The sequence below is a fragment of the Rissa tridactyla genome, chromosome 1 (assembly GCF_028500815.1).
Source record: "Rissa tridactyla isolate bRisTri1 chromosome 1, bRisTri1.patW.cur.20221130, whole genome shotgun sequence".
Taxonomy (NCBI): Eukaryota; Metazoa; Chordata; class Aves; order Charadriiformes; family Laridae; genus Rissa; species Rissa tridactyla.
The window spans coordinates 176,024,981-176,049,819 of record NC_071466.1 but is presented as its reverse complement, the minus strand read 5'-3'; the positions used below and the strand labels follow the sequence as shown (position 1 = coordinate 176,049,819).

General features: G+C 38.9%; 1 protein-coding gene across 1 annotated transcript in view; it reads left to right on the top strand.

Annotated features, from left to right (window-relative positions):
- The window catches only part of SYT1 (synaptotagmin 1), a 358,040-nt gene that overhangs the window by 280,735 nt on the left and 52,466 nt on the right, over window positions 1–24,839 (top strand). The window contains exons 6-7 of the mRNA XM_054211854.1: window positions 812–979; window positions 4,315–4,482. Of these exons, the coding sequence (XP_054067829.1) occupies window positions 812–979; window positions 4,315–4,482 (336 nt within the window). The remainder of the gene's footprint in view (window positions 1–811; window positions 980–4,314; window positions 4,483–24,839) is intronic.

The following is a 24,839-nucleotide window of genomic DNA, read 5'->3' as shown; positions in this document are numbered from 1 at the left end:
ATAACATAACATAACATAACATAACATAACATAACATAACATAACATAACATAACATAACATACATAACCCTTCGTTTATAACGCTTAAAAAATGGCCAAGGCATTTACAAGTTTCAAATGTGCTTCAGTCTTATTTTTAAAAGTGTATAAGAGATTTAAGAAACTAATTTTTATGGTTTGCAGTGAGATTACAAATTATTATTAGGATTTAGTTACCACAGGTTAGTTTTCATGGGCTATTTTTTGAAAATGCTGTCCTTAGTTTACTACCTAAACCCATTGGTATACATAGCAAGAGAAGTGAAAGTAAGCCTGCAAGATCTATTTATTTTCAATAAAGCTCTGCCTGAGGATTTGCATTTGATATATCACCTTTTTGCATTTAGTTGGGGGGAAGGTTACATCTTGGGGACTTAGAATACAAATTTTGTAGTCAAAATTAGACATTCTTGATTGTTTAATAATGTGATTTCTATTCATGGTGCCCAGCATAGAAAAAATAATGCACAAGAGGAGAGAGCAATTGAAAGTTATTTGATTGCAGTCTTTAAAAAGATGAAGTCTGTATTTAGCTGTAATCAGCTGCCCTTTGAAAACCTCTTTTCTGCGTAAAAACAGCCTTTGTACAGTCTGCATCTGTCATAATTGGTTTTCTAAAGTCTATAGTGTTGTTTCATTTGGCTTCCTTGAAATGGGGGGGGGGTAGTTTTTCATAGACCAGAAATAGAGTCTGCGTGTGTATTTCTCTGTTACAATTTTTTTATGAATATCTATTTGAAAATTTATTCTGCTGTTTTTCTGTCTTTTCAGCTTCTGGTTGGGATTATTCAAGCAGCTGAGCTGCCTGCATTAGATATGGGTGGTACATCTGATCCCTATGTGAAAGTTTTCCTGCTGCCCGATAAGAAGAAGAAATATGAGACAAAAGTCCACAGAAAGACCCTTAACCCTGTTTTCAATGAGCAATTTACTTTCAAGGTATTTTTTTGATAATTATTTAAAAATTTTTATTTAATTGCTATGTATCTCATGCTTGGCTACGAAGTTAGACGTCTTAGTTAATTGGTAACTGCAGCATGGTGATTTTTCATGTTGTTCGTGACTCTTCATTAATATCACCTCTGATACTCAATCTTATGATGAAAATGGTATAACACAAGGTGAGACCTCAGTAGGTGTCAAAAGGCAGAGTATGATTTTAGGCACTTCAGTTCTTCTGATGTATGACAGTCTGATCCATATTTTCTGGCTGGATAAAACTTACAAGAAAGTCAGAAAACAGTGACCCTTTGACAAATGTCAGGTAAATTTCGCTAGACCAGAGTTTTCTTTAAGTATCTTTGTAGTCTGATTTACGAATTTCAGTATACCATTTCTTTTCCCCTCAAAAATAAATTAAAACTCAGGGAAGGTAAATGGATGAAATGGTAGATTAATCTTGCTAGACTTTGTCATAGCAATTCTTTGCCATGCTACTTTGCATATGAAAAGAAATCACGTCTCTGGTTTAATAACACATGAATTAAATAAATGTAGCTAAGCCTTATGTTGCAATATTTAAGTTGTTTCAATAGTATCTATCAATAGTGTTTTTCTAAGACTGTAGCCATACCTAAACCCCCGTTAAATACAATAAAGGAATACTATACAGTATGTTTTATACAGCTTCTCCTAATATACATTCCTCTGCTGTTACTTTAGGCCTTTCTCTCTATGCCCAATCTTATAATGACAGCTGCAGATTGAACACAGGAACAGTGAAAGACTCAGACTATGTAATCATTCAATGAGAAAGATATCCCTGGAGGCCAGAACTACTACTGCATGTATAAGCTTATTTTTTCCCTTGAAGACGTTCATCAAAATAATCTTTTGTGGGGAGTTATTTTTTTCTTGAGCTTTCCTAAGACAGTATTAAAAGAAAACAGAGTTCTAAATTACAGACTCCCGTGCAGCTCAAAAAAAGAAAAGAAAGAACCAATAATGCTGTCATCTAAGACGAAGGCACAAATTATTAATCAGCTCATCCACTCCTAGGCTATAATGTCCACTTGTTTTAAGTCACATCTTTAATATTTAAATCTTGTACTCCAGAGAAAGTTTCCTTTCCACACAAGACCTGACAGAGTGCTGAGGTGCATCCCAATATGGTACTGATCATTGCCTGGGTACTGTGTTCTGTACTCCAGAGAAAATGAACGGAGCATGCCAATACCATCATTGTTCTGGGGACTACAGTGAAAAAGACAAGTGACCATTTAACTAGTGCTACAACTGTAATAAATAACTTCGGTGGGAACTACTGACAATATCTCGTTTACTTGAGCAGAGCCTTACTTCTCTGATGCACTTCAGGTGGTGCACAGCTTCTCGTGGCATCCTTCCCATCCCTCTCTTTGGCAGAGCTTCCCACCAGGCATCCCAAGCTCATTTTGGTACCTGTGAGCTGCCTGCTTTCCTCCCAAAGAAGGGCTAATGGGGACAAGATGCATTATGTTTCTGCTGTATTGCATCTTGAGCCCTGGACCTCAGTCCTTCTCTTCTTTGGGTGGTTCCCTATCTTAGTCCCCTTTTCATTTCTGTTTCCCAGACATCCATGGTGCCGTTCCCGGGTGCAGGTGTTCATCAGGCTCCTGCTGTCTGAATTGTATACCTGCACCGTGCTGCCAAAAGGGAACTGAGAAATCCTAGCTGGACTACACCAGTCTGGCAGATGGGGAGTTCCTCCTCAGGCCCAAAGTGGGAAGAGGGTTCATGTCTGGAGAACTGACATGTCTGTGCCAGAAAAACACTCCTGTGCATGTCCTTCTACCAGGGTCTCACCTGCATTAAGTCAAGAGCTGAGTATCTCTGAGCAGAGCAGAAAGCAGGGAGAGGGAGCAGTCCTTCATAAGAGCTGAGGACATCCTTAGTTGTCTTGAACAAAGCCATATGCTGAGGCTGCTTTAGAGGAAAGTGGCTAAAATAAGCTTTACTGAGGTCAAATTAACGATAAAAAAAAAAGTAAATAATGATAAATGTAGTCTTTTCATGCATTCCAAGTGGCCAGGATCCATTAAGTGGTATTGTAAACTGATGGAGAAAGAAACTTCAGAACTTTGCTCTTCTCCTGGTTTTGAGGCTGCATAAAAATAAAAGTGGGATTATTTAGAATTTTGCCTTCCGCATAGATATGCCTTCTGTGGCTTTTTAGAAGCTACAGTCAATTTACAGAATCAAAATAGATTTTGCTATAGTATTTATTACAATACCCAACCCGGTACTCACTGAAACTATTGTACTCAGTAATGGAAGCTGGAGCTGGAGCTTCTTTTAAACGTTATATAACATGTGACAAAAAAAGAAAAACTACTCATGTTATTAGTAAGTATATTAAAAAGCAAGTGGAAGCCAAACAGTAACAAAAGCCAACAGTCCTAGGGTTTAAACAGACCGGAACATACAGCGGTTAACAAGGCCAATGATAATGTCACGGTTTCATTTCTCTTTTTATATAGACGATTAATAGAGAAATGTTTACTGAAGCCTGTGGAAACCATTTATACTTTCAGAATATATTCAAATTGACCACGTGTTCCATGTAAATCCAAACAATTCCTAAATCAGACCTCTCCAGATAGCCACTCAAGTGTAGCTTACCTGAACTGCACATCTTCATCTGAATATTAAAAATGTGACTCATAAGCATCCTAACCCACAGCATCTGTCCAAAACACATCAGAACAGCTGGAGAGTTAGTCGGAACTTGGCCTTCTGCCACCACAATTTCTAGCTGTACACTGTGACTTAGAAAGCACCTTAGTGCCTGCAGTGTGAAAGGGATGATAATGAAAAATATGCCTTGGTAAGTAATAGGTAGTGGTACGGTAAGAGAACTATTTAGTGTCTAATTACTTTGTGTCAGATACAGTAAGCCAGTTCTGGTTTCTTCATCAGTCTGGGAGCTCCCCATTTCTGAGTGATGACAGTCGATTTATTGAGGAAAAGACACCATTGTGTGAAAAGTTCATGTGTCTTCAGTGCAAATAATTGGGCTTCCTGTTTCAGTTTCATCACCCACAAAATGATTTGAAGTAGAATGAGAAAAACCCAGGGAGTGATGAGTGAGCTGCCACATTGCTCTATCGAGTGCCAGAGCCCGGTCTCAAAAAATACTGCGTCTGGTGACTCTGAAACAAATACACCTCATAATTTTCTCTGCAGTTCAATTTACCTGAGGTGACAGCTGATAAACCAAAGAAATAGATTTGCATTGTAGTGGCCTGATCTTTATTGTCTCAGATACAGAGTTTGTCATTTTCTCTTCTTTGCAGGTGCCATACTCCGAGCTGGGTGGAAAAACTTTAGTGATGGCAGTTTATGACTTTGATCGTTTCTCCAAACATGATATCATTGGGGAGTATAAGGTTGCGATGAACACAGTGGACTTTGGTCACGTCACTGAGGAGTGGAGGGACTTGCAAAGTGCAGAGAAGGAAGAGGTAAGAAAAATCAAACTTTCCCCCCTCCCCGGCCCCCGGGAGACTTTTATCCTTAGCTGGAGAAACAGTCAAACTAGCAGCATTTTTTTTGCTGAGACAGCTTCCATCTGTTATCAGCATTTCTCAGACTTACTTTGCCTGATAAATTTTTGATAAGCATCTTTTCCAATACTCATTGAATGGTACATTCTCCTTTGCTAATCCTATTTTCAATCTTTTTGATACTTTATGCAACATATTAAGAAAGTTTTCAGGAATTTGACTTTTTCTTGAATTGATGCAGTTTGGATGCATGGCATTTGCATTTGAATAGTAAGAGCGGTGTGCATTTGGATTTCTTTGTGGCCATAATCATTCTCGGTGTTTGTATCTCAAGGCATCTTATTGTGCATGAGGATAATGGTAGGTTTTCATTGAAATACCTTACAGTTTTATTGAGCTGCTGTGCAATAATATCCATTGATTAGAGTTATGCATTTGACAAGACCTTGGAATGGCATCTCACTCAAATATTAATCACCTTTTTTATTTTCCTCTCTGTGCCAACATCCTGTGGGTTCATTATTTAGTAGGTATAGTGCTACATGTATATAAGACACTTTTTGGAAACATTTCATCACTAAATTGTGCATCCTGTGAGGTTGTTCATACTGGCACATCCACCTTTTTGCTTATTATAAGATCATTTTGTACTCACTTTTACATTATTTTTCCTTTTGATTGCTAGATAATATCTGCCCACTCATAATAGTCAGAGTGCACAGCGTGCTTCAATTCTCTGGTGGGAAAAGAAGGAATCTGAGTCTGAGTTCCTCATTGTCTAATTTAGCTAATAAGCTGCTTTGGATTCAAACCTTAGTTTCTGTAATTAAAGAGACAATCTCTGAATGAAAACTTTCATTAATACAAGTGATGAAAACCTGAATATCGGATTTAGACTGCAAGTTGTGAAAAATTCAGTAGATGCTGAGCCCTGCAGCCTTCTCAGATTTTCAAAAACGGTAGCTTTCAGTCTTGCCTTTTTGAGTGCCTGATTTTAAAGACTGTATTTTCAGATGTCTTTCTTCTGCTGCTTATTGATTTGAAAGCCACTGCTGCATTGACACTATTCTGCATTGTTTCATAGTGACAGCGTTTGCAGTGCTCTCTTATTGCATGTGACATTGGTATCCATGCTACATGGGGCATTTTTCTTTCACTCTTGGAGCTAAAGATGAAAATTAAAAAAAGAGAAAAAGAAAGTTTGCAGGTCAGGGGCCGCTGTTCCTTTAAAGCCTCGGCATACCAGAAAGCTAGAAATGTGAAATCAGAGTGTATTAATCCTTCCAAACTTTATTAAGAATCAAACTGGACTTTTATTGCACTATTGTGTGTGATATCAGTGTGTTTCATGTTTTTGCTGTTGCAAAACTCATAAAAGACGTCAAATACTACACAAAGAGGAATTGAACCTTCCCCTTTTTCATATAACTTCAAGCTTTTAGAACATAAACAATGATATCCCCATATGCAGGTGGCAGATAACATGGCACAGATTAGCGTGGGGTTTCACCTGTCTTGTGGCATAGAACGTTGCCTCTTGAGTTTTCTAGCTCATGTCCACATTGAGACCTGACTCAGTCCCTTGGTTGCTTCACAAAATTCCTATCCTCCTAATACAAAATGATGCTAAAGTTGTTTGAAATATAGTGTGAGCTACTTCCAGAAATGCATTCTGACTTGGAAAGAACCTAAAATAAAATAAGGCAATTAAAAAAATAATCTTAAAGTGTTTGGATATTAGAAGAATATTACAAGAACTTTGAATAGTTTGCAGGAGGGATGAAACCTAGGTTGTGCCTTATTTGTGCTTTGAAAGCCCAAGTAAACTGACAGATACGTATTTTTACATGCGTTTGTCATTTGTCTGTGCAACTGTATTTGCATGAGAGTCATGTTAACTAGAAGAAACTAGCTTTCCTTAGTTCCTGTTTGAGCCTCTGCCCTCACCTTTCTTCAAATTTCAGGTATAATATATCCAGAATAAACATTGTCATTTTTGTAAAGTTTTTTGATAGAGCCTTTTTGAAGCTGCTACTGATGCGTAGCTTTTTTTATTTATAAGAAGCTAGGCAATATCCTCCTATGAAAACAGCCCGAAAAACTGTGCTTGCACCAACTCCCTAAATGTACTGAGTACAAAAATCCTACTTATATTTCACTATATGTCAAATTCAGTTGATGCACGTCGCAGAATATACAATTTAATTAACACTGCAATCATAGAGGGCAAAATCATTTTATGAGCAGTTACTCCTCTTTTTGCTCATAAACCTCCACTCTACTTTTCATCCTTTTTTCTAAATGGGCTTGAAATTGACGGCAGAGGATGAAGGTTTAATGAAATATTTGAAGCTCTACCTCTCACAGCCCAGCCATTTGAATGGCATCTCTCTGACACTGCATTGTCTTCTGGGAAAGGTCTTATTAATATATTTATGTTGGTGAAGCACTTTGAAGGTACAAGGCTTTATGTAAGCATTTGTTCTGACTGTGAGAGGGCTTTGGGAATGTATGAGTCTGTACAATGACTGCTAAATATTGGAGAGGCCGCTACTAATGAGCTGCATACCTCGAATCCTTTTTCCCTGGCTGCTTTTAGCTCTGCTGTCCTTGTGAATATGTGGAGGTGATTTATCTGGTAGACCTTCAGACTCATATGACTGAGAGCATGGGAGGGAAGAGTGGTAGATACTGAAAGATTAGTCACTTTTACCAAGTCTGACATATAATGGTTTGGGCACAGAGTGTTAAAAAACAGATGACAGGAGTTTGCTTCTCTGTGTCATTTACCAGATGTCACTGCCATTAACTTTATCTGAGTACACACTGCATCCAATATCTGTTATCACTCCAGTGCAGAAGGCCAGACAGACCTCTTCTTTGCTCACAGCAGTGTGAATCATACTGAGAGTCATCTTCTGAATACTTCAACTAATTTCCCTCCAGACATTTTGTTATATTGGCACTTAAATTGGAAACCTGTTGTAGCAAACATTCCAAGAAATTTTAGGGAATATAAGGAAGAGCAGAAACAATTCTTTCCTTTGAAAGCAGTAGAGAAGCTGAGCCTTATTCCATGAGGAGAAGGATCTTTGACCTGCCAGTATCCACCACCAAGAGTTCTGCAGACCTCGTACAACCGCCGTCACATAAGACTCTATGCATCATCTGATCAGGCATTCGCCATGGATAGGTTACATGACGGATGCATGCAGCTCATGGGTATATTTTGCACATGGCTTCTGAATTGGAAGTCTGCTGGAAAACACCAGCAAGATGCACAACAGCTTCTGTCCTGCACGATGCCAATCCGAAGCAGGAGAGATGCTACAGCGCTGCCTTGCAAAGGGGTGCAATGCAAGCGCTCTGCAGCTGGGGATTGGAAGACCAATTCTGTGAAGCTGACGTGCACTATTCATGAGGATTGTTCTTTCCTTCCTCTTCAAAAAATAAAAGTTGAAGGAAGGAGATGGAAAAGTGGTTGTATTTATTACCTCGGTATGCTTCAGAGGAGTTGGAGATTGACAAAGTTAGTAAGCCATCTAGCTTATTGAATCCTCAGCACTGAAACTTGCAGAGAGTTAAGAGGAAAGGACATTTTTACAAATGGCACTGTCAAATCACAGCAGCAAATCACTGTCATTTTCTGTTATATCAGAGATGGACAGATGATCTAATAGGCCTTTCCCATCTCTAATAATAACACTTAGTTCTTATACAGCTTTGCAGATAGCACAGTGCTTTGCAAAAGAAAGTATTATTATCCCTATGGAGATCCTGTCAGAGTGTCCCCAGACAAATTTTAAAATGCAAGGTCTCTTTTATTTAGATGCATATTACATTGGACCACTGTTTCCTGCATAGTACTCAAGTTTTCTCAAGTTCGCTTCCTCTTACACCCAATTAAAACTTTAAAATGTTAAATCTAAAGCAGTTTTAATTTTCATAGTTTGTGGCAGAGTTACATACAGTAAATGCACAATGTTGAACACATGTTGAATATTGTAAGTGCAGCATCTGTCCTGCGAGAGAACTGAATTTGATAATGAGACAGGGAACAAAATAGAGGTTCTTAAGTTTGAGAATAAGCAAGCCTGATTTGAAATTCTTCAGCAGTTAATTAGTTGTTTTTCATCTTGAAATTGAAGATATTGAAATGTTGTGATTTTAAAGATAAAACCGTATGACTCAAGTGGAGTAGTTAAGGTACTGTTTCAGGCTATTAGAATTATGCATTTCTTTTCTTGCTTTTCATACTCAAACTGCTGACAATCCCACTATATACCTTTGTTGAGTATTCTCTTTCTTAACTCCCTCTCTGGAAGAGACACCTACCTTAGGAGGTCAGAGACATTCTTGTGTTTATAACAAAAAGAATGTAATTGGCTTACTTGAAATCAAAAGGGAGCTTGTCTTGATTCATCTCAGACTGTCTGGCTTTACAGATATTAAATTCAAATACAGAGGACAGTAGACAAGAAGGAGAAGTTCAATGATAGTGTTAATTCAGGCTCTTCTGGGGCCCTTCTGTTTCTGGATGGTATTCATTCTGAGATCAGAAAAACTTGTATTGCTTATTTGTCAAAAACATACTTATTACCATTTGACTTTCAAGCGCGGAAGGGCGTCTTGAGGTTAAATTGTGCTGACAAAGTAGATCCTACATTTGGTGCTAAGCATCTAATGATCCATTCACAAAATAATAATACTTATATTAATGTTGATTCTAGACAAGGCGTATTCCTTAAAGACCTTGTAGAAAGTTACAAGGCTGAAGGAAGGAATAGTGGACATCTCGGCCTCTTAGTGTTATTGTGGGGGAGTTTATTGCTCAAGTGTAGGGTATTTTAAAATGTTTAATAGAGGAGAGAGGTCAGACCAGCCAAGGAGCTCAAAAGCACTGGACTTGGATGTTAAACATACAGTGGCATTTGGAAAGCGAGGTTCTGAATGGTGTTTTTATAGGCTTTTGAAAAAGATGCTGAGATGGATCAAAATCATCTTAGAGTTCTTCTTAAAAAGGCTTAAGCAGAATTTATATCACTTAGATGCTAGAAGCATTCTCCGTGTACCTGCAAGTGATTCATTCAGATAACTGATCGACCAGTAATTTGCATGGGTTGAAGTATATTCCAAGTGGAAGGCACTAAAGCTGCACTATGGAGAGATGTTTTGGATGGACGCTGCAGAAGGAATTCCAGGGAATAATCATGGAGTATTCCCAGTTCTAAAGCTCTGTAGTCTGGGAGGGATTGCAAATGCATCTGCAGGATCAGCTGATTGGTGTGAAAGGACCACAGAACAGGCTATATATGAAATTTTTCCTGCGTTGTTCTCCAGACAGACTTTTAGGTACTTACTTATTTTTCTGACTACCAGCATCAGTGAATGCATTATCCAGAGGCAGAAATTGCATTTCTCACTGGGATTCTAGGCAGAAGCTTTGCAGTAGTCCAGGGTAATACCTTATTTCCCTTTCTCCCCTCCTTTTGCAAACCAACAGTGACAAAAATCATTATCTGATTGCTGTTACAAACCAGGATCAGGAGCTAAGGGAAGCTGTAAGATGGCTGTATCAAAATACTCCATCATAAGTGTCATTAGAAGGACCTTCCGAACAGAGACCAGCATTTTAACAGCCACAAGGAAAGAGCAGCTCTCACAAAGAAGATGACAGCTTTCCCACTAAAAGGTTGAGGCGTAGTATGCCACTCCGGTCTCCTCGTTTTGTTGTGCCCGCTCCACGAGGAACTGAAAGATCTTGGTTTCCAGAAGCATCAGAGAAAGATGTATTTTTTTAAAAGGTTAAAGAGAAAGATTTAGGAATAGTGGTCAGAGAAAAAAGGGATTAGCCATTTTCTTCATTTTTTTCCTCTGTCAGCTCTTAAACACCAATTTAGACCATGTCAGGGATTACCATAGTAACCATTTAACCTCTTTTCAGAGCCTTTTGTGTTTCAGTTTAGTTCAACAACGAGCTTAACTGGCATTTGAAGCACTTTGCATTGTGCCTGTGACAGGAATTAGCACCAAATGCCCTTATTTTAGAAAAATGACAGTTAGAATCGAGAACATAGTACTGTATTTTCCACTTGGTGGTATTAGGCTTTTGTTGTTTTTATGCTAATATTTTAATAGGGAGAGTACATTATTTTAGGATGTATTACCAGGTCTTATTTCTAGGCTAAATAGATGACAGACTGTGAAAACTCATTCCTACATTTACCTGTCCGATTCTATGATGAAATTCAGCCTTCCAACAAAGGCCAAAGAAATTCCTCACATTGGCTGATGTGGTCTTGCTGTGTTACCGGTGATGCAGCTGGGTGGTTTTAGTACAATCAGCCCTGTACTTTCTTCCCCTTTCTCTTCCATGGCCTTCCGCAGCTTACTCTGTGATTGTTATCATCATATCTAGACAAACACTCGAGACATGATGCTTTAAATTAGATTCTAAAATCCTTTGGAATAGCAGAGCCTTTTTCTCTTGTTCATGTCTAATTCAGTCTGGGCAGGATGCTGTTGTACAAAATAATAACTTGCAGAAAAAAGCCTTTTCAGAGAATATCTCTGTTTCTGCATTTTATGCATTCTTCCCTTGTAGGTTAATGGAGAACTGACATTTCCAGTTTTTAAGATCTTTCACTCTATGACATACACACAGTTCTTTTTGAAGGACTGATTATGGCTAGTCTTTCACTTTCAATCACACAGATCAAAGCAAATAATGTTATTCTTGCATGTTCATAGGTAACTCTACATCATACATAAGATTTAAAGAATTTAACAAGATAGATGTAAATGCTTTTTGGTACCTTATCTGATTATAAACATTTATAGTGTTGGTGCTATACAATTCAATTTTTTTTAACATCTCTGTCATCTAGAATTCTAATAGTGAAGAATTATACTCAAAGAATGACGCCACTATCTAAAGATCAAGCCATTTCTCCTCTCTCTCTCTCTCTCTGTGTCTCTCCAGACTTTCATAACACTGGCCACATGAATGGAGAAAATAATAAAATGCTGCATGATCACTCAATTTCTTATTCATTTAGGTTTTGTTTTGTTTTTTTTTAACTTCTGACGGCATTCTATACACCTGGGTGAGCCAGTAAATAATTAAGCTGCACTTTTTAGCCTCCACAATGTAAAGTTGCTGTTGCTTTTCAGTACCTGTGTTGACCAGAGACCAAACTTCTGTGAATCGCTCCACTTCCTCACTTCTCAGCATATTGTTGCTCTGCGTGTATGTGCGCGCATATAACATGTAGACCTGCGTAAGGAGCAGAAGTACATCTTTCTTTTATGATGCATCTTCTGTGATGAAAGCTTTTGCGCAGACTTTAGTAGTTTTGTGAGCGGCCTTTAGTTGCATTAACCGGGAGTTTTTGTTTCAGATGGCTGCCTGGCTGGCTCACTCGCTAGATGGATGGAGTGGTACTCTAGTTGTTCTGTCCTTTCCACTGGCAGAGTTTCCACAGTTGGATTTGTTTCTGTGGAGGGCTTGAGTATGGTCACTGCCACAGAATTACTACTCCTGCTGCCTTCTTTGAGCAGAACACAACTCACTTGGCGCTACAATCATCAGTGCGCAGGTGAAATTCATTTCTGATCTCCTATTTGAACCCAGATATTGTCTGTATGTGCCTCTTGCTGGCCAAGCACTACATAACAAGAAATAATTGAAACAGAATCCAGAGGCCAAGACATTTTCCTTGAGCATCATGTCTGCAATTACAATTATAGAAATAGTGCCAAAGGCAGGAATTTCCAAACTAGCAGTGAGAAAAAGTTCAAAGTGGTATGTTATTGCTGCTTGATCGGCTGGATGCATTCACCTACAAGAGAACAGAATTAGAAGTTATTGCTGCTTCCACTGTCACTGATAATGGCAACTAAATTTGGGAACCCTTTTCTAGTGCCTTTTGCCACTTGTGGCTGACCTTGAGTTCAAATCTCTTCTTCTTAGATAGGGGCCTTGCCATAAAATTCTAACCTAAGTCATTCCCTAGATGATTACCATTGTGTGGGGTTTATAACTTGCTTTTGATGCCACCGGCATAGAACATGGCACTGCAGCTTCTCAGCGGTATGGATGGCAGTGGGCAGACAGCGCCTGAGCTTCCCATTAGATCCTTAACCAATTTTAGATGCTACTTAAATTGCTTCTGGTAATCTTCAGAATCTAGTTATTTTACCTTTGTTTTTCTGTATCTTCTTCAGTAACTGTGAAAATTAACAGGAGGATCTCTGTCAATGAGCGGAGCTCAGGCTTCAAAACAGGCAGCAGCTTATTTTCATGTGAGTGCCCTGAGGTCTGCAGCTGACATCCCCTGTCTGTTGATGCCCAGCACGGAATTAGATAGCAGCAGATTATGCTGAAAGTGTTTTTATTCAGTCAGACTTTCACATTAATCAGTCAGGCCGAACATTAGTTTTCTGTGATGTTTTAGAGCAGGCAAGTTTTCCAGGAGATGTGGGTCATTTGAATTAATTTTTTTGCTTGTACTTATTGCACGGAAAATAGGTACAACTATTACAATTCTGTGACACAGCGTTAGAGCTGCAGTTCTTCCACAGCACATCACCATAACCCATGATTTCTTTCTTGTCATAGTAGATTTTCATCCCTGTCACTCTTAAATATACATCAAAGCCCTCCAAAAAACCCCATCTGTAACTTCATGTGCCATCCAAATATGCGCATGCTTCCCCATCCTCATTTTTTTTACAATGAGGACCAATTTGCCTCATTGCAATTTGATACAGCAAATGGTGATGTTTCTCTAGATATAGAATCATACTTTTCTACATACTCTTTAAAATACTAAATCATTTAAAATCTCTTAAAAACATGATAATTTCTTCAGGATATCTGTCTCTGATACTAAACTATTAGTTGATTTCTTAATGGAGAACTGTATGCTTTTAGTTTTATCCATCAGCCTAAAGGAAAATCTATGCACATTTACTGTATTGAAAGTTGCGGCTTTTACTATTAAAAACATAACGTCCAAAAAGTAATATTTTCTGATATATGATAATTGTAAATGAGAACAGATTTTAACTAAGCTCTACTGCATTTACCGCAGCAATCCTATGTTCCAGAATGACTTGAGAATATTGGCTTCCTGCTTGGATTTCAGCTGTAGAGTTCTACAGTTGGCATAAGTTCCTCCAAGCACAAACACCGGTCACATTATGTAAGAATTTAAGGCTCTGAAACTTCCCTTTTTATATGCTCCCTATCATGAAAACTAGCTGTTAATCAGCCTCAAGCACAATCACTACATACAAAGCTGTGAATATCTTGTGTATAAAAACTGGGATATGCTCCTTAAACTTTTTAGCCCACCTGTTCATGGATTCCTTGGGTTTATTGCCAGAAGGCACTACAATATGGGCTCTTACAACTCACTGAGGATGACAAGTCTTTAGATCTGGTCCGGTTTATTTGCATTGAGCCTAGACTAGCCGACATGAAAATTTTCTTCCTACAGAAAAAGCTCCCATTTCAAAAACCTTTGTTTTGTTTAGAAATACTACTAATTCCTTCTAAATGAGGTGAGGTTGTCTGCCCTAAATCTGGAGGACTCCTAGATCTTCAAGGAACATTTTAAAGAAAAGAACCTCATATAATCAAATTCAAGCTAGGAAACAGGTAGCATCCAGGAGATGGTGCTCCCCCAGTGCCAAGTTGGGAGGAAGGTGGCACAGGAAAGCGCCCTTGCAAGCTTGAAAGTTAGACCTTGCTTGGTTTTGGAGCAAGAAGCTAGAAACCCTCTGATTCTCAGCCCATGGCATTTTGTCCCGGCTGCATGGCTAAAGACTGCGAACTTTGAAAGCTCGGATATCCTCATGGCATACTGACTTTCAGCATTGTGTTTTTAGTGAAGTTCACCAAAACCGTGTCTCCCATGACACATTTTAGTATCATCTAAGCAGAATTTTGTACAAATTTTACTGGAATGTTCTGCATGAGACCTTACTGACAAAGGTTACAAAGAGAGTGCTGCTGACAGTAGGCCAGCGTTCATTATAAGCAGCTTCACGCCTCTACTGGAAAACTCGTGTAAGGGTCTTCAAACCCAAAGATTTTGCAAGTTACTGATTTTAGGACATCAGTAAATGGAGAAAATAACACATCTCTCATAGCTTCAGCAGTTTCTCTCTCTCTCTGTTAAAAGGTGTACTTTATTTGTTATTTGGATGTTACTGGATTCTACTCCAAGTCATTGATTGTTGTTGTGCCCTTCTTCAGTAGGTTCAAGCCATTTAATACGTGATGCTTCCATTTCTCTACAGTACTTATGCACTGTAATCAAGACACTTCCAATCCTCTTCTCAGAAAGCTGCAAAAATTCATCTTTTATGTTTCTCACAATCAGGCTTTTTCTCCATTTTTCCAATAGGAGTTGTGACTTTTTACCTTTTTTTGTAGCTTTCAGCATCTTAAAAAAAAATATGTACGCAAGAACTGTGTGCAGGACACTTGATATCCTTGCTGGACAGGCAAAGTCACCAGCTGCTTCTGCTCACTTCTGCTGTTGAGTGTTTTGCCCAGGATTACACTAGCAGTTCATGGTCTGTAGCTTATGACCCTAAGTAAGTCCTCAGCAGGAGGCACTGCCTTGTAAGATGTATTTCTTGATTCAGTAGATACTTAGAAATAATCTTGAGTTCTTTGTCTTAGGATGTAGAATTTTTGCTTTTGGCTGCATGAAAATGTACTCCGTGTGACTGGTTACAGCTACGTGATTTAGCACTTTCTCTGTGACCAACCTGTTGCATTACTATTTACCATTATGTTAATTATTGTATCACCTGCTTGCTTTATCAGCAGAAATGTCTTCCACATCTGTAAAAATGTCAGTAGACCTTGAACAGAAAAAAAACCAACTTTTTTGCATGTTTCCTTCATCAAACAAATTTACAATCTTATCAGAGAATGAATCTAGTTTTAGTTGAAAGGCCCTATTTTCCATAAAACCATGCGACTTCACATTCATTATATTCCATATCCTTTAAGCCATCATTAATGCAAACTCTTATGAGTTCTTCCTTTGTTTCATCTGGATTTGATAAAAGGCAAATGGCTGATAGATACCGCCTTCATCCCATTTGGCCTTTTTTGAGTAAGATGGGCATAACATTAGCACTGCTCCAGTCCTCTGGAATTTCCCTTGTGGTCTAAGATTTATTAAAAATGAACATCATTGAGCCAGAGATCTCATGATAAGTACAGTCTTCTTTCCTAGATTTTTATAGATGACTGCAGTGACCTCTTTCTTCTTACTGAAGAGATTAATGAAATTCAGCGTGTGGTACTGATTGCTATGATGACCTTTGACGAGCTGTCTTGTCTTCCTAAAGAATGTGTTAAGAGAGTTTTTCAAAGTGAAATAGCCAGGGGAAGTGGAGTAATAAACAAGGTTTTTGCCTGTATGTATTTATCCAAAAAACTTGAATCTGTTTCAGTAGTTTCATAAATACGTATTTTTGAACGCTTAGCTTAAGACGTGGATGTAAGCCTGGAAAGGGTAAGTCAATAGATTTGAATACATAGCACTAGTTAGATGGAACTCATTCTTGAACCACGAACCTCTTAGTAAAAGAGGACAATGGAAGAAAACTTTGCAAACAAAGAGCAACAATATAGAAAGTGATTTCAAATCTTGCCTGCGCTTGTAGCACAGAAGCAGTGGATGGAAATAAAAGATGACATTGACTTGGGTGAAAAGACCTGAAGGAAGGTCTTCTTCATCTTGATAAATTACAGGTGGAGAACTGTCTCGTGATAAGACTTCACCTGTCAGCTGTTAACTTACATCAGCTGCCTGTGGTTTTCCCATTAGCAAATCTAGTTCCTTTTCAGCTTGCTGCGCAGTCCCCTGGTCTGTAGCCCTTTCCGGGTCACCACTGTGGTTGCAGTGCAGTGGGGGTCCTGTCTCTATGCCTGAGTTTTCTTTTTCTGGAAAAAAAAAAAAAAAAAAGGCACAGGCTTGTTTTGGCACAGAACTGTGTTGCATGCTGTCCTGGAAGCTGGAGAGCGTGGTAAGAAGGCTCCTGTAAATTCAATGGAAAGTAATGCCTTAAAGAGGATAGATACTTGGATTATTGTCCTGTTCAGGGAAACTCTTGAGTTTATGCCAGCTCCTCACGTGTTCTGTTCGGCCTCCTGCTAGCTAACGAGCAAGCCCCTAGTTTTAAAACAATGACATCCTGTACTGCCTCTTGTCTAATTGCCAATTTAGGAGATTTTGGAGGAGGCTGCTCTGTCGTGTGGGGTTTGTGATTGGGGTCATGAAAGGGAGCTGGAGGTAGTGCTGGGGGATTTTATGGAGGAACATGAAAGCTGAACTGGTATTACAGCAAGCAAGAGATGAGAGAAAGGAGGACATATATCCACAGGAGTTGAGTGAACCAGGCTGTGTTAGTGTCATTGCAAAAGGAACCATTTATTTATAATGTAGCTGGGACTGGTACAAGGTGCAAGGTCATTTTGTCTTGGTGGTTTGTTACAGAGGAAAGGGAAGAAGATAGCTGGCTATGGAGGCAATTCACAATTTCTACTGAATTTCTCTTTGTAGTTCTTGCAGATCAAATAGAAATATACTGTATAGCTTCAGTAATGGAGGCACTGAATTCACCTGATTGATAGTCTTTCCCTGGGGCTGTGGAATTTCAGCAGAATGTACCAGCAGCCATAGAGGATTACTCATTCCATCATGCCACTCATTCCCATCTACTGGTTTGTTTAATCTGTTTGTTGTCTTTCGTTAATCGATAATGTATGATCATTTTTTCAAGGGCTCTGTTCATGCCAAGTTTTTAATACACTCCCACATCCAGTGGTACATCTTACAAGTAAGAAAACAGTAATTGATTTGATTCTTAATTACAGTTCTCTGCTGTATACTGATTTCCTGTATATTTTCAGATGTGTGCTGTAGTTTCAGTCCATAAACTGAAGTTTCGGAGTCAGTTGCTTTTGGAAACTAAGATGCTCTTCGTAGTAGAAACGACCTTAACTAAGCATTAAGGTGTCCATACTTACCGCAAGAGATGTTTTCAAATCAAGCAAGGGTACTGTACCGTGCCTTCCAGTACCCTGTCTCAGGAGGACAAGCATTTTATGTAAAGTGACTGCAATGCACATATAATATCCTAATAATTATGGAAAAGCTTTGTGATTTGACTTCTCACAGTGTCTGATAAGCCAAAAAAAAAAAAATCTTTCAAATGTATTACATTTCCTTTCAATGTTGTACTTCGACTACTCACTAGAAGACTAGCCTTGTGACATGCTATAGTTAATAAGTTTTCCATGCTGTCAAAAGTAATAATATTAATGTGCCATTCAGTTAAATTAATTTTGTTTTGTGCACTGGCCTGCATAGACGTGAGTGACATTTAGAAATATGATCAGGCAGGAGCTGAGGAGAAGCTAAGTGGCAAAACAGAACGAGATTCAATCATTAAAGCAGAGCAGCCAGCTGCAAGAATCAGTGGATAGGCAAAGAGTTACAGAAAACTGGGCTATGATGTTCGGGCATATATAAGTTTCTTTAAATTCATTCCTCCTTTTCTCATTTACTTAAGAAAATCAGTTTCTTCTTGTTTAATTAAGAACTCTGTATGTTTGGTAGGATGGTCTCTTGTTTGGAAATCAAAGAGTGTGTTTCTGCTAATCTTTGATGTCAAGTGCCTTCAGCCACAGCGTTTCTCATTTTGCAGGAGGCAGCTGATTGTAATGCTTTTAAACTGATGACCATGAAGTGTCATTTTCTACTAATAATAACAGTGTTTTCTCTGTCGATTTCCTCCGCTTTTTAGAAAGGAGTAATAGAAGTGCTTTCTCTAAACAGTTAAAAATGTAATGAAGAGGACTAAAAGGAGGAAGCTGACAAAACCTGACTGTTAATTTTTTAATAACATTGTCTGGTTCAAATTATTGCCCAACTTGCTTTTAAGTCCAATTCACCATTATGTTGGAGAATATGACATAATTAGGGCAGTTAAAAGAAATGCAATCTACTACCTTTCTATGTATATATTTCAATAAGAAGACAGGGATTTGTGAAGAATTTCTATGCTGAGTAGTGCTGTTGAGGGGGGGTGGGAAGAAAGAAAAAAAAAAAAAGTAGATTTTATTTCCACAGAAAAATCCTGCCAGGTCTGTTCACTTTAAGCAAAGGTAAAAAGTAGTGCTGGCATATAGAAGTTGGATCACAAAGGAGTCAGAGTAGGACTGTAGTAGGAAAATCAGTCAAAAGGAACATGCAATTAAACCATTTCCTTTGGCTCTTCCTCACCCCTACTTTATACCACGACTGTATCCCTACAGATACCACCTCCTGATGCCTTTAATAAATTCACTTCATTTGAAAGATTGTTCCCTGTCTGCCCTAAAACTTCTCCCTTTTAAAACTTACCTCATGAACCTTTGCTTCTATTTCTGTTCTCTGTTCACCTAGCATCAGTCTCCTTTCTGTCTCTTCTTTAGCCTGTTGTCACTGCTAATCCCTTTTTTACAGCATCCAAAAGGAGCCCTCTGGATCTTTGCCTCGAGAACCCTCTGTTTCATCAGAGATCTCCTGCTGTAACCTATTTCACTTTGCCTTGCTGCTTAATTTACTTGTTATGTGGCTTGTAACTGGACACTACATTAACAGGAGCTTCCTTTTATGGCCAAGTTTGAACGTTTGAAGAGCGTATGACCTATGAAGACACTTCTGAAATAATGTTAGTAAAAGCAAACAGGAGAGGCTTTTGATCAGCGACACTGTGTACTTCCAGTTTCTAAGACAAGTGGGTTATTCCTGCAAATATAGACTGATCCCTGAATAAGGAAACATGCTGCAGGGCATTGTCTGTTCATATTTTATTGTTTTAAAATATTTTCTTCAGAAGTGCAGTGGGTATGGTCATGAAGAAGGTTCTTCCTTCCCTCCAGAGGCATTTAGCACCTATTTACTGCTGGCTGTATAACAGCGTGGCTGCTCCGCTCATGGGCATGAAATTCTTTTAGACAGCAAAGGAATTACTCTACTTGTCAGATTAATGGTTTAGTTGTTAAAGTCCTTAAGTTTATATTGACTGGGTTTATAGTTAACACTTTGCAAGTCTCAAATAGCTACTTCTGTAATCAGCCTTGTGGCTGAAAAGGCAAGGGAGAACTCTGCCTCTCCTATTTGCTCTCAGTACTTTATCCCAAAAGTAGTTCATAGACTTTGGGGTACAGTGGTACTTGGTGTGCATCCATATTCATGTGATTGGCTCCAAAAGTGTTATCATAATGGGCTGATGCGTTAGCTTCAGCTTTTCATTCTCTTTCCGGTTCTCCTTTATCTTTCCCTGCTGCACCAGTTATTTCTAGCCTATCTATGCAAACCGAGTTTTAAGAGCTTCTTGCTCACTTCCCACTCCTTTGCCTAATTGTGACAGAATCGTCTTGAATATTGCGGGGTCATCTGGTCCCTGATTTGCAAGCATAAGAGAAAAAGATTCTTTCTTTCCTGATTGTACCTATTGCTGGTTTGAAATTTTCCGCTTTGTTCTTCAGCGTTGTATTTATAAAAAATTCAGTGCCTTTGAAACTGGTAAAGTTAAGGACAGCTGCTGCGGCAATACAATTTAAGGTTTAAAGAAAAAGGGAGAGCTCAACAAACCACTATTTCCTTTTCCCAGTATGATCCAAATTTATACTGGGGGGTGTGGAGGAGCAGTATTTTCCCAGTTGTAGATCCCGGATATGTGTATGAGTTGCAAATTCTGCCCACTTGCTATGGTGGCTTAACTGAAGTTGTGGCCAATCCACATCATCCATTTCTGCATCCATGTGATTCTGTTACTGGTATTATTGTGACACCTTAGCGGCTTAGTGTATTCATGGTTTACATGACAAGAAAAGGATTTTGTTGGATTTGAGATCTCCATGTGCAGGCAGAATACGATGGCCTCAAAACTGTCTGAAACCCGTGGATGTGGGAATTAGGATTAGAGATTCTGTCATTTCAGTTTACCCAGGTTTCCTGAATTTGAAAGACTAATTTAGCTTATGTCCCACCTTTATGCTGTTCCTGTTTTCTCCACGGAGTTTTAAAAGACTTGGATTGGTGCAAAAACTGTACAGTGAACAGTATGAGCTTCTATTGAAAATGTGATTTGTGGAAGATTGTATTTTGGGTCTTCACCCACAAACCATATCCTGTTGTGTTTCTCTCTGGCTTATGCAAATATCCACAATCAAACCCAGGTATTGAAGTTGGAAACCCACCTCACTGTGCTTGTATCCTTCCTCTACTGACTATTTTTGAGTCTTAGATCCAATTAGGAAAAAGCATATGGTGCTGTGGCTCATTATTTTGGTATTGTTTTACCAAGAGAGCTGCAAGCATCAACTTTCTCATAATATCTTCCACAAAAACGTGGAGGATGTTTATATTAAGAAGATAGATATCGCTGTTAGAGAGTCTGCAGTGCAAATGAGAGTAATATGCATAAATAGCATTTTTCTCTGTAGCTCATTAGGAGAGTGTACTGTCAAGGCAAAAATGACTACTGACAAATACAAGAAGAAACATGAGACATGCAGCAGCCACTTAGAGTTGTCTCTAAAAAGTCCAGGTTCTTAACAGGACATCAAATAGCCTTTTCTAAGCTGAAGAAGTGTTACCAGCGCTGTCTGTGTCATTTATGTTCTGCTCCATTGCATCCTCTTTAAATGTAATGAAGTTATGAAGTTGCTTAGATGGAGGGAGTCTTTTGATTGGTGTTCAGGCATTATACATGAATAGGTTAATGTCTATGAACAGTTGGAAGTTTCTAACACTAACTTAGAGTTTCCATCAGAGATCAAAGTAATTTACTAACATAAATTATTTATACATAGGGCTGAAAGAAATTCATAATAACAATAAGGCACCTCCATGAGATAATCACCATACCAGAAGCACTCATCTGTACCTCATAGCCCTGCAGGGGTTTATAATTATCTCCTGCAAACCACACCTCTAGTGATTACTTTTTGTTACTTCATTGCAGTGCTGCCACTTGAAGTATTTTGCCTGACAAATATTTTTAAAATTACAAAAAAAAAAAAAACAGTTTAGGAATAGAAAACTCGTGTCAATCATGCAAAGAGACAATGTTAAAAGTACAAGAAATATTGAAGAATTTAATACCAGATTTAATAACAACAAAACATTATTAAACATGATTCTGTAAGCATTTAAAAAGGTACCTATGCTTTTTCTTCATGTTATTCCCTGGAATGAGCCCATTATCTGCTGCCATTTCCCATGGCTTGCTGGTGATCTATGGAAAACTGCCTGTTTACATGGTGCTGGCTCTTCTCTGTGCTTCCTGCAGCTAATATCACATTAAAAGAGGCTAAAAATGCATTAAACGCTCTCATAAAATTACTCTTCTGTGTAGACAATTGTGATATTTGCACAGAAGTATAACATGATTACAGATGGAGAAAGGCTGGTGAGAGGTGATGGTCTCCGTGGCAATAATTATATTTGTAAAGTACCTCCTCCAACCTCTGCTGAAGCACTCAGATTAGAAACAGCAATCCTAACACAGTTTTATACTTACTAAGCACACTCTAGTCTCAACGCAAGTACAAAAAACCAAACAAAAACTAAAAAAAAAAAAAAAAATCATAGAATGGTTCAGGTTGGAAGGGACCTTAAAGATCATCTAGTTCCAACCCCCCTGCCATGGGCAGGGACACCTCCCACTAGACCAGGCTGCTCAAAGCCCCATCCAGCCTGGCCTTGAACACCTCCAGGGATGGGGCATCCACCACCTCTCTGAGCAACCTGTTCCAGTGCCTCACCACCCTCACAGTAAAGAATTTCTTCTTAATATCTAGTCTAAATATTCCCTCTTTCAGTTTAAAGCCAATCAAAAGAACAATGAGAAGCATGGTATTGATTTAAAAGTACCTTCCAGAAATAGGTGTTTAGACAGTCTGTCAATGAGGTTCATTTCTGAGCAATACAAGGGAATACAAGTTACTGTGTTGCTACAAGCAAAGCTCTGCCTAGTGAATCTGGGGGTTGAACGTTGGGTGATAACATGAGTACAAAGGTCTCTAAGATGGGGAACTAAAATGAGCTTTCAAATATACCCTGTTTCAGTCTTATTCAGAGCCCCGTGTAACCAGGCTAATGTAAACCAAGTCTACCATATGATAGAACAGCGACGGCAGAGAAGACTGGGTGGCTGGGTGAGCTGTGATCATGATAACACAAATCAATAAGCAATTGATTTCTTCCATTCTGAACAAGCTGCAAGTGATAGGTCAACTTCACTGTTAGCCTAGCCCATATGGACTTCTAAAACCAAATGTCAGGGGAACAGGAGCATGTTTTGCTGTCACTGTGCCGTTGCAGGCTCAGGTAGAGCTGAGAATGAGCTATGTAGGTTGCATGGCTGAAATCCGTATTTCCATGATCAGAATCTATGCTGGGATTTATTAACAGTATATGCAGACAGGAAGGAACAGTAAGTCCTTCCACAGCAGCGCAGTCCATGGTTATTCTCGATATGAGTTAAAAATGTAAATTTTCTGATATTAGGATCTCTTCTTTTGAGCAAGATTATAACATGATTATAGCCCTCCTGGGTCACGTCAAGGTCTCTAAGATACCTCTTTCCAGCCTGAAGAGTCCTAATCGACTTAGCTGTTCCTTCTGTAGAGACCATGTCATACCTTTGATCATTCCTGCTGCTTTTCTCGGAATCTTTCCCAGTTGTACCATATCCTTTTTGAGCTGGGGAGGACAGCCTAAATTTTCAAGCTACTGGCATGTGTGCATTCTAATGGGATTTTTGTGTGTGATGTGTACATTTAACATCATGTGCTATTTTGTTGTGTTCTCTGTGAGTATTTCCTAATTACATATAACTTTGTGTTTGTTGTGTGTGCTTTCTGACCACTGGTGATCACTGAGCTGATGTTTTGCGGGGAACTATCTATTACAAACCCTGAGTCTTGTTCCCAACTTGTAATAATCAACTCAGAGTCTGTCCCTTTATAGGTATTGCATTATTATTGCAGTCTCCAAGTTTTTGAAAATTAAAAGGAACAATAACTGCATGATGCCATTCTTAATAATATACTGATCCAGTCCTTTGTTGGGACCAACATAAGCCGAATCCCGCATTCCCAAGGAAGTCTTCTGAGACAAGCCCACGCACCTTTTGGTAAGGGAGGAAGATGCAAACTCTGAAGTATAGCGGAGTATCTGGCATGCCTCCTTGAGATGGATATACTGCAGATGCTTATCCAAACCTGGATAAAAAGTAATAGTGTGTAAGAGCTATTGAGACAAGAGCTGCCACTCATGCTGAAAACTTGGCTTAACAAATTAAGTTCAGTTTCTTTTAAATGGCCTGGAAGCTTGAGCTCCCAGTTGGAAAGGAACGTTTTGATTCCTTTCACATGGTAAAGTCCTTAGAACGCGGGCTGTCTTTTCTCTAGGAAATACCCACTACATCCATGAATATGTGAGCACTTGCTCTCAGTAGAGTTCCCCCAGGTTCTGACTTTGTCTCTTCCCCCTTGGCTCTTGGAACCTGGTAAATTGCCGTGTTCTTTTAGCATTTGCAGTATGGTGCACAATTCCTGCAAAAATTACCTAGTCTCTTAACAAAAAGCTTGGATACACCTTCAAAACTTTTAAACAACCAACCTTACAATTTATTTGAAGAAAACACTGGAACCAAAGAGGCATATCTTGATAGAAATGTGCTTTATACTCTACTGCCAGAATAAATTGTGGAAACAGACATGTGCCCTAAGTACTACTGTCTCTGAAAGAGAAACACTGCTACCTGAAATGCTTTATTGGACTGTGCAGTGTAACCTGATTCTTTTTGTCTCTAAAGCGACTTTGTTACTCCCCGAGAGACACCATTGTGCCTGAAAGGAAGGAGGAAAGCAACTCAAATCATCCTAGTGATCATTTCCGAGCGGCACCCCGCTCTTTTCTCTCTCTCTCTCTCTCTCTCTCGTATCTGCAAGTTCAAATCTATTACTGCTTCTTTTAAAACAAATTTCTTGTAATTCTGAACATAATTCAGCCTTTCCCTCTTTGCCAGGATGGTTAGGAAGGTTATTAAGCGATGAATTGCAAAAGGTTGCATTTGGCAGGATCCCAGATGGCGGGCTGCAAGGCTGAAGGCAAAACCAAATATTCTTCCAATCGTTCTTGATGTGAGGAGGGAAACACAGTGAGCTTTCCCAGCCTGTATCTTCCTTTTTTCTTTTTTTTTTCTTCCCCCCCCTGTCAGAT